The 10,811-nt window shown below is 39.4% G+C and overlaps 1 protein-coding gene across 2 annotated transcripts in view; it reads right to left on the bottom strand.

Annotated features, from left to right (window-relative positions):
* Nucleotides 1–2,428: 2,428 nt before the first annotated feature.
* LOC139723069 (MAGUK p55 subfamily member 7-like) overlaps nucleotides 2,429–10,811 on the bottom strand; it is a 72,566-nt gene continuing 64,183 nt past the window's right edge. For both annotated transcript variants that reach the window (XM_071634342.1, XM_071634343.1), the window contains exons 8-15: nucleotides 8,950–9,146; nucleotides 7,966–8,045; nucleotides 6,930–7,013; nucleotides 5,839–5,925; nucleotides 4,921–5,001; nucleotides 4,062–4,264; nucleotides 3,238–3,378; nucleotides 2,429–2,605 (exon numbers count right to left, since the gene is read on the bottom strand). In XM_071634342.1, coding sequence (XP_071490443.1) covers nucleotides 2,429–2,605; nucleotides 3,238–3,378; nucleotides 4,062–4,264; nucleotides 4,921–5,001; nucleotides 5,839–5,925; nucleotides 6,930–7,013; nucleotides 7,966–8,045; nucleotides 8,950–9,146 — 1,050 coding nt within the window. The remainder of the gene's footprint in view (nucleotides 2,606–3,237; nucleotides 3,379–4,061; nucleotides 4,265–4,920; nucleotides 5,002–5,838; nucleotides 5,926–6,929; nucleotides 7,014–7,965; nucleotides 8,046–8,949; nucleotides 9,147–10,811) is intronic.

The following is a 10,811-nucleotide window of genomic DNA, read 5'->3' as shown; positions in this document are numbered from 1 at the left end:
GACATACTGGTAAACATGTGCCGCTGAGAATGCATACCTATGTAGCTGGATTAATAAATGATATTTTGACGGACTGACTGATTACACATCCAGGCATTATATGCACTCTTGAATACACATTAAGACAGGGGGAAGCGAGCCTAGCAGCTGACTCGACATCAAAGCCTACCCTGGTCCGGCGAGTTCTACTCACACTAGGTCTATTTCAATGACAGGATCATGACTAATGCAGCGCTGCACACATCAGGAGCTGGCAAGGAGTAGGATCTTTGCCTGAGAGTACATCACACAGTGGGCGTGGTCAAGAATCATCTCCTGGGCCTTGGAAGAAGGGGTCTTTCTGCGCACCCTTTTCTAATTTAGATTTATACACAACCTCAGTATCGTCTTTGTTTTCTATGAACCAATAAATTTGGGGTGATTTTCCTAACCAATGAATATTTGATGTGTTGGCATCAAAGAGCATTGGCTCATGTGAGTAACCCTGGCCCACACACATATCCAACATTATGAACACACAGAAGAACACTTTTCACTTTTATGCTTGTAGATCAGGAGGTCTATGACTTAAAGGATATTAATGCAAATTTGGGAAGGATGGGCTTTTATTTTACTAGTTACAATGACGCTGTTGCTCCTTGTTTAAATGTTACCAGGCACTTTCATAATGTACATCATATCAACATCATCTTGCACAAAGGCAGAAATTATGATTACAGTTCTATGAAGTGTCTTCCTCCAGCTTAATTGCACTGCATGACTAACTGTGTTTGCAAGGGTAATAATCAAGACAATTCAGTTGCTTGATATAAATATAATGTTGACTATGATGGTTCTTATGGACTCACAACAGCAGTGAGATACATCACATATTACTGAAAATACGGAAAGATGAATTGTATGATCACCGAAGATGAATTGGGTAGTGATTATGCAAATTCAGTTATGTGATAAATCTTGACTATGATTGTTGTTTTCTGATTCACAGCAGCCATGAGATATATGATGTATCTATGACAAAAAGAAAAGATGTTGGCCTATTGGTAAGTAGCGCATGCACATCCTACATTGCTCATTCTGATATTGGCAATAACCTCTCAAACTATTTCTCTTGCAGTTACAGTGTCATAGGAAACTTCTTCACACACATACAACATCTGTTGCCTTGGTAACGATACATCAAGTCTATCCCTTGACTGTGTTATGGTATATCCATTCCACTATACAGATAAAACATTTTTGCTCTAAATCTACTGCAAAATGGTCTTTGATGCAAAGGCTTGCTCATGTCATCAACTTACTGTCACACTAAGACAATATTCTGAGATGGTCGTCTTGAATGCAACACTTCATGTCCTTGTGTAAATAAACAATTTGAATCACACCGTAATTTTCAGTTTGCTTGTGTTACGCTTTCTAACTTGGGAGTGAATGGATTCCATACAAGAAGAGCTGCCAATATCACGTGATGAAAGCAGTGGGCAGAGTCTAATAATAGCTGTCGAGTACTACAAGTGACCAACACTCAGTGTGCCATAAAACCTTCTCAATGCCTTGGTAAAATATAGCAGCTTACTGAGTGCTTTGGTTAACTTGGAAGAAAGGTTTGCATATTAAGACACTGTCATCGCTACCATCATTCATTCCCCTGGCCTCTTATGCAAACATGACGACACGGTCTAAACATCAAAGCCACTAGCACAAACTGTCATAAGTTGAACACAAAAGAACTATGCTATTCTGTATCACAGTCAATGCAATTAACCATGAAGCCCCGAGAAGGTTAATCTGGCTATATAGGGTACAATCTGTATGCTACATACATTCAAAGATTATTGCAAAATAATATCTGTCATAAATACGAACAATTGATCACTGATCCATATACTATTTTCTGGGTATGCTGGAATACTGCACAGCATTATGTGTGTGACGCTATAGGGGCACATCCAGTAGACCCAGTCTATTCTCAGCGCATAAAGACAGTCTTCTTCTTGAACTTTTGATCTCACTACAAAATACAAATGAGCTTCTACTCTGTCTTCTTCTTGTTCACTTGAGCAGTTCTTGGATATTAGGAGCGGGAACTTCAGAATTCTCTCTCTTTTTTTTTCCCCCATGGCACTTGTGTATAAGAAGACAAGAGTCAGTTTATACTAACACATAGTCATTTCATTCTGAAACACAAAATTGCCACAGCAGTTAGGCCACTGACATGCAGAGCGATGCATATTTTCTTAACAATGTGTGCACAGGCAAAGGCTTAAGGGGAAACATCAGATCAAAATCGTTGCCTAAGAATGGTTAACTTTCACATAATTACACATGACAGCCTAGGAACTAACAAGCGGGACTAGGACTATGGTAGACTTTCATTGTGGGAAAAGGTTCCAGGTCAACGGTGAAGAGACTTCTTTTTTTTTTTGGTCTATCTCAGCCACTTGCTCGGCACCCACTGCTCCTGCGTCTGGACTCGCGAGATGACCGATTTGAGCTCCATGAACGTTCGCTGCAGGTTGTCGTTGACGATGGTGTAGTCGAAGTAATGTTGGTACATCGTCTCCATGCGCCTACCGACCTGGATCATGTTCACGAGGTCCTCGTCCTGAAAGGCAAAGCGGAGAAGTGAAAGCATCCAACTGATGAGTACATTCTCAATCTTTTTTCAGAAGCTGGTAATTTGCACTCTGTACCAACTTCTCATCCTCACATTACTGATATAACCGCCTTAAACTGCAATTAAAGACCTGGTAGCATGGGAGAGAGAATTGATCTTCAATCGATGGAACCCACCTTTATTAGGATTGTTTTGTTTTACTTTGTTTTTGGATAAATCATTGCTGAAAACTTATCTATTTACTCAATCCTAATTTTGTTGTTGTTGTTATATCATAAGTACATAATGCTGTATTTTGTTTTAATATTCTTTCCGTATCAATGCACTTAGAAACGTCAGTATTTAGTGCTATATAAGGTGTTACTTATTATTATTATTATTATTATTATTATTATTATTATTATTATTATTATTATTATTATCATTATATCTCAGCCACTGCAAAACTGCTTTTCATCAAATAAACGTTGAATTCCACTTAGAATTGTATGCTTTTTAACATGTCATAAAGTAGTTTCTAGTATCTCGCAAAAAGTTATAAGCTGAATCCTCATCTCAACCAATACTATACCATCCTTTTAAACTGAGGGCACAGTAAAGTCTCCAGCATCACAACATACCATGAAGGGTCTCGTGTGCGTCTTCTCTACAGTCACCATGGCTTTCTGCGACATTCTCGTGGCACGCAAGGCATCAAGCGAGGGCGGTTTGACGTATATGACGTAAGGCTTCAGTCCAGAGTTCTTTAAGATCTTTAGGGCCTGCAAGAGACAACACATCACAGTCAGTGAAAGGTGAAGCAGACAAACTTTAATGGAAGACAGGCAAAATACAAGATTCACAAAAGTACAAACAAACAAACACACACACGAAAACCCCACTCTGTTCAAATGGCATCTCAGATAACTATGTATGTAAGATGTATGTAAGATTTGTCTAAAAAACCTATGAGATATGCCTACATTCTTTTTTTTTTTTTTGTTTAAAGAATAGTAGAATTGCATGTTGCAAATAGTACCTGTGGCAGTTATCTCTGGTTATCCTGGCTGAGCAATAAGCTATGTTGCACAGAACCAGGTATAAAAATCAAAGGCATTTTGTACATATTTCTGTTTGTACTTCAAGTTGCACAAGGTCATCTTGAATTAGTTGCATTTCAGTAGATATCCCAATCAGGATTGTTAATATACTTCAGTGCTTTGCAATTTTCATAGGTGTCTGTCATCACACAGATCTCAGAAAAAGACAATAATTAAAGAAATTCTCTTCAATCGCTGGCCAATGCAGGTGTTGGCATCTATAATATTGTAGATGCAGAAATCAAAATCAAATGTCTGGAATCTGTATGATTCTCAAAGCAATATCATCCTATCTGAAGGTGTAGGCATCATGCAGAAATCAAATGTCTGGTACTTTTAAGATTCCCAGAGTACAATTATCCTACCTGTGGATGCACACACAGCAAGCACGTCCGACCTTCATCGACCAGTCTCTTGGTTGCTAGGATACTGGTGCCATAGAGATGACCCTTGTACTCCCCGTACTCGATGAGGCGGTTTTCCTGAATGGCGGTCTCCATGACATCGCGGGAGATGAAGTAATATTCGGTGCCATCTTCTTCCATGATCCGTCTTGGCCTCGAGGTGTCTGCAGTCGCAACATGCAACAAATGATAAACACTTTAGCATCATACAGAAAACTTTCATCATTTGGGGATGATAATAACATAACAGGAGGTTACAGCTCTACAAACCTTTAATCTCTTCAAATGTAAAACTATCTTTGCAAATACTCTTTCTTTCGCTTGATACTTAGCAACTTACCCTTAATTACCAAATATTTCACTTTGCGACTGCTAACCCTTTTGGCAACTATCATCTAACTAGACTTAAATTCCCCTCAAATCTGTGAAAGTCAGACAAATTGGTTTGAGATTATATACTTTTCTCTTTGAAGTATGTGCATTTCTCCGAACTGCCAGAAAAGAAAGACAATCATTTGCACAATACAATCCCTTCATCATGATTGAGCAAAATTTAATCCCACATCTCTGGCATTGTGTTTCCCTGTTCAATTTCAAAACTGAAACCTTCCAAGAATATCACATTAACAACCCACAGAGTGCAGGGGAGAATATATCTATGCTCCCGCTCTGAAATATATGCATCATTACCACATAACTCTAACACTGCCTATTATAAAATAAAGTGGGACAGTGATATTCTTAGATCAGAGGCACTGTTTCACCCTCATGCTTCTGATTTGAAAAGAAAGAAAATGATATAAAAGGCACTGTAACTTACGGGGGATTGCACTTCCAAAGGTATCAGGATCACAGGCGAGCAGTCTCCTCTTTAACTCATTGCGTCCCACGCCAGGTGGACCTAAAAGATAATAAGAGTTAATAAAATGACAATAGTTCCGCATCAGTCTTATAGGTATGAACTTCTTTTTTTTTCTTTTCTTATTTATTTCTTTTTTTTACAATGCAACATGTCAGGGAATGTCTTAATTTGTAGATTAAGAAGAAGAACCAACTTTGGGCCAACTGAGTCATCTTCTTTCCTATATTAACATGTGTAACAAAATTCTATTTGTTTGACATTACTGCATGCACATTTCACAATGCCACTTTGAAAATCTGGCAAATACAGTGAATGCAATTTTTGAAACTGAAAGTCAATTCATGGGGTTAATGAATGGCTGAAATGAAATAACAATGAGATGCTTTCTGGTACATGGTTCAAGAGCTATTTGAGTAAATGCAGTGACATACCTCATCACCAGGAAATTTTAAGTTTTTGTATGTACATATTGGTGTAAACATAGCAGTAAATACAGTAAATAGACAAAGTCCTGCTGAGAAGGATTTGTGTTGGACATAATGCACCTAAGCATTGACTAAGCAATCATCGGTTCAGCAATGGCTCCAAGGCTCAACTTACAATCAGTACAGTGTTCTGGGCCTTGACCAAACAATCTATGGTATTGGGCCATATCTGAGCAATGGTTGTATTTGACCTGGGGGCATTTCAGGAAGCATTTCGTCCGACAAAGTTGTCCGCTGAGGATATAAGTTTTAGGCCTTGTCTGAGGTGACATTATAATGCCCCTTGGCTCAAACTGAATCCTTGAAGCAGTAAGTCTACCAGCACTGGACCTGTGCCTTATTTGACCAATGAGTGACACAGGGCCCCTCATGTCTCTGCACCTCCACTTACCAATAAGCACAATGGGCCTGGGCCTTGATGGACTAGCCTTGTAGAGGGAGACTTCCTCGTAGGTAACAACCTCCTCTGTGTCGTAATCTTCAGGACAATATTCAGATCAGAGAGGACATGTTATCATTCACAAAGGTACAAGTATTCATCTGTAGTTACTGACGCAGCAGGAAAACGCTTTCTGATTCATAAAAAGACTTTATGAATTGCATCATATACTTTTCTACAAATGATATACACAATGAAAACCTCATTAAAGTGAATTTGCTGCGCACGTCAATTCATTATATATATAGTTTAAAAAATGTAATTAAAAATATAGTTAAAAATGATAATTTTTACATTGTTTATCTATATCATTCACCAATATTTCGAAAATATTAAAAAACATGTATTTTCATAGTTACTTAATTTTCATTGATTTGACCTGGAATTTACAGGGTCTATTACATGCTCTTGTGGTATCTTACAATCAAGAACTACTGAAAATTCACTAAATCAGAAAACTAGCACACATTCACACTTTCTTTTCTCAAAGTAATGCTTCTATCTTAGGGCTCTATGTAAGGCTATGTTGATGACCTCAGCTAATGATCAAGAGCATTGAAGGGTGTTCATGTGACCAGTTTTTCCAGACAAATTCTGACAATTTCTCTCAAAAATATACGACAGTGTCAATTCCACAACCTTTCCGCATCTACAGCCCTGGGCTGTGTCAGTTTGCATCCCAAATCCTCACCCCCATCCAATGTGAATATGAATTCACATGGGGATATATGACAAGCCATGTCTAATCAAACAAGGGTATGAGGGTCTACACCAGTTTCAGACCTGTCTAGCGGCTCTGCAAAGCTGAGACACTAATCCTACGTCTAGACAATGTATTTTAAGGGGATGCTCCCTCTCTAGAAAATTTGAGCAAAGGCTTCATGTATATTTCAAACTCACATATTTAATGACGAGAAAATACAGATACACTAAACTTCCCTTTTTTGTTTCTTCTTTACCTTTGACAAGCACAATTATTGCACCAGGGAGGTGGCTCTTTCCACCTCCCTGATTGCACACTTACAAAGTACCAGGAAACGTACCTTCATTCTGTCTGGCCTGGTACATCACTTTCTTGACTTTCCTCTTGTTACTTCTAAAGCTGCTTCTGGCACTTATTCTTACACCTAGAAAAAGAACAAAAATACCATAAAAAGAATCTATTAGTCAAGAAATCTATGTAGACTGAAATTGTATATGAAAGAGAAATTTGTATAATGCCAAGGTACTATAAGTTTTTTTTTAATTTTTTTTTTAATTTTTTAAAATGTGCTTTTATACCCATATATGCTCACGCAGTAACGCCACATCCCAACATGCACATAAGCAATCCCAGGATAAATACAGAACAAACCTGGCAATCTACACATTTACGTAATACAATTTCATTGACAACGTTTCTCTAGCAAGATTTTAACTGTGCACACATGACATACCTCTGTAAATAATCTCAAAACCCTTCTATCATTTGTGATAGAATGCAAGCATTCTAATGAAACACTACTATTGTGCTTGTGAGCAACAAAGAAATTTAAACAAGAGACCACATAAATCAATGTGCAGAAAAATCCATCTATTGGCTTAAAAAACAAAACAGAAGACCTTCAGTTGGCACCCTCAGTTGGGACATTGAGGTGGCTTAGTTGGTAGCATATCTGCCTTTCATTTGAATGGCTCAGGTTTGGGTGTGGGTTCAAGTCCAGGTGAGTCTTGCTCAGCAATGTTGTGTAGTTTTATACTGTCCCTTCTGGTAAGAGGCAAAACACTCTGTCCCTCAGATAGGACATAAAATGGAGATCCCATGTGTGAGAGAGTCACAACCCATGCACGTAAAGGACCCCGCTTCATTCATTCATCACAAAGAGCAGGGTGCATACTACATGAACCTCTTGATGAGGTCCCAGCTCCACTTCCACCCTCCCCCCTCCACACACACATACAACTGAACCCCATAAAGATCAGCCAGTGCAGCTGAATACGATCTAACCAGCCATCTTGTTAGATGGAAAATGAAACAAACAAACAAACAAACAGACAGACAGACAGACAGACAAACAAACAAACAAATGATGTACTTACTACTGTTCTTGAATGACAAATCCAGAGAAGTATTGCTCCCTAGATTGCCATTGACGGTGGAACGTTTGTTGGCAAGTCTCCTGCAGCAACAAATCAGAAATCAAAACAAGAACCAAAGGTATCAGTTATTTGACTGTGACCTGAAAATACTGCATATCCTTAAACAGAAATTTTGCCCTAACCTATCCAGCTTAAAATACAATGGTTACTAATGATCACATCATGAAACATTTACTAGGCTGTAACAAGAGTGTAAAGTACCAACTTGACCTTTGATATCTCTTATAGCTGCCTGGGAGTGAAAGGATATGGGAATGAGAAAGAGATTCTCCATCCATAGACATCTCCTGAACCAGAGATTCTCCAGCCTGGACCCCCTAGCAAACTGGAATTTTTATCACGTAAATATGCTCACAATATTATGTGCCGGTAGTGTACACCACAAGCACGAAGTTACTTGCAGCTGGGGTCCAGGTTCTAGGGTTATATCTGTGTAGATACTCTTTGGTGCTATCATAGCATTATGTATTTATTTATTTTAAAAAAAAAAATCATACATGACAAACTAAGTTTGGTGAGAGAATGATTATGAAGCGGGAGAAATGCATCTGAGGAGAGAGACATACAGTCAGAGCAAGGGAACTTCATTCTTAAGTCAAAGAGCAGAAGATACTGTAAAATGAGAAATGTTCGCGTGCATTTTAATTTCGCGAATTTCGCGAGCGCCAAGATTCGCGAAATTAAAATGTACGTGAAATTTCTTATCTACACTATATGCATTGAACGCAAGAGGCAATTCGCGAAAATTTCTTGCCACGAAAAAGGCCGTCGGCTCCAATTCGCGAAAATTTCGTGCCGCGAATATTTAATGTTTTACAGTATCGATTTTGAGACAATGGCCTAAAAGCAGGGAGATCTCCTGCCGAAAGCGGGAAGGTTTGGAGTCTCTTCATTGCATAACATCATTGACTTGACCCCACTGACCTCTCTTGGAGCTGTCTGCCAGGAATGAGGCCAGCCCTGAGCCCCTTGTCCCCCAGTTTCTTAGCCTGCCACCAGTGAGGGTCATCCTGGTCCACGATGTGCAGGATGTCCCCCTTGCGGAATGAGATGCTGGCGTCCGGGCACGGATTCAGCTCGTCCTTGTACGGGTCGTAGTCAAAGTGGGCCCGCATTTTGACCTGCACGGAGAGTGGTGGGAGGACAACAGGCATTAAGGAAGATGCTGGATTGTGAAGTAAGGCCCATTTCACACTAGGATTGCCAGCCCCATTTCAGTGACACAGCCCATTTCATACTAGGATGGATATCCCATTACACGCTACGATTGCCATCCCCATTTTGATGACACAGCCCATCTCATACTAGGATTGCTATCTCATTTGACACTAAGATTGCCATCACCATTCCAGTGCCAAAACCCATTTCACACTAGGATTGCCATCCCCATTCCACTTCCAGTGCCACAGCCCATTTCTCACCAGGATTCCCATTCCATTCCAATGCCTAGTGCAGCATATTTCTTCATTAATTGTTTTATTTGTGATGACTCAGAACTCTGGAGAATATAATTTCACCAGAGGGGAAAATTTAGACAGAATCAGGTCTACAAGGAGCTGATTACTCTAACATATTCAGAACAGCGTAGTCACAGAAGGCTTAGTCATTTTAGCATATCATTCCTGGCAATGATTTTTATCAGACCAATGTAGCTAAAATCTGCCTACATCACCAAAAACTAATCATTTGTAATTACAATCCCGCCACAGGTTGCCACGGCAGAATACATTTCATGATCAGCAACAACTGTGATGTGATATTGCTTAGTACATTAGTACATAGCCTTCAAAAAGCTAAAATGAATGTCTAACATGGGAATTCATTCAATAGAAGATGCAAAAATTAATGAAATGCATGATGCAAGCGTTGAGGTACACATATTTTGTCCTTCCACACATGTTTACCTTTAGTGTCCCATTTCAAATGTGACCTGTTGCCAAGAAAGCCTATTTTAATCACCAAAAAGCAATTACTCAACTTTGATATTCTTGAATTACCCAGATTCCAAGCTGATAAAATCATATACCAGGTCTTAATATTAAACTTACACAGAACAATGTTAAGAAAGATGCCCTCCAGACAGAAAAAATAGGCGATAATTGCCTTCGAGAGTAGGTACGATGAAGGGTGCAAGGAATAGTGCATTTAAAGAAGAGGATAGTTTCAAACACCCCTGGAACAAGCTTCAAACAAGCTAAATAGTTACAGAATTTTGACACATCTTTAAACTCTGTAATTTTGACAAGGAGTTATTTCAATTTTAACAAATGAATAAAGCACAATTTGATTTCTTATATTTTTTATTTCAATTTCTCTGCTTAATTGTCTTTGACTTTATCTGGGTAAAGTAGCAACTGGTCACATAATTTTACAACAGCCAAATTCAGTATATGCTAGCTGAAGAGGCCTCTGATTTAACATGCTGGTTAGTGGCTGAGTTTAGTCCGAAGCAAACAAACCTTCTTTCCATCATCGACGGTCGTGAAGTCCGCTGCCGACCCATTGGCAGCAGCGCCGCCCAAGGCAGGAAGTGGTGAGCTGTGAAAGTTCAGCTATTGTGTGACGTGCAGTGATGGGGGAGAGGAGGAGGAGGAGGTGGAGGTGGTGGAGGCGGGAAGGGTGAGGAACCAGCGGACGGGGCAGTGACAGGCCACGTGCGGGGATTGATCGGGGAAAAATTGGTCATGTGATTAGTGAGAGTGCATACAAATGATATTTCCATGACAAAACTAGGTACGTGTTACACAACAACCACTCAAGAGCTTCATTGCAAAAATGGGCTATAA

This window comes from Diadema antillarum, unplaced genomic scaffold (assembly GCF_040938485.1).
Source record: "Diadema antillarum isolate AM-2024a unplaced genomic scaffold, OU_Dant_1.0 scf00000180, whole genome shotgun sequence".
In the NCBI taxonomy this organism is placed as follows: domain Eukaryota; kingdom Metazoa; phylum Echinodermata; class Echinoidea; order Diadematoida; family Diadematidae; genus Diadema; species Diadema antillarum.
This window is presented reverse-complemented; position numbering and strand designations above follow the sequence as displayed.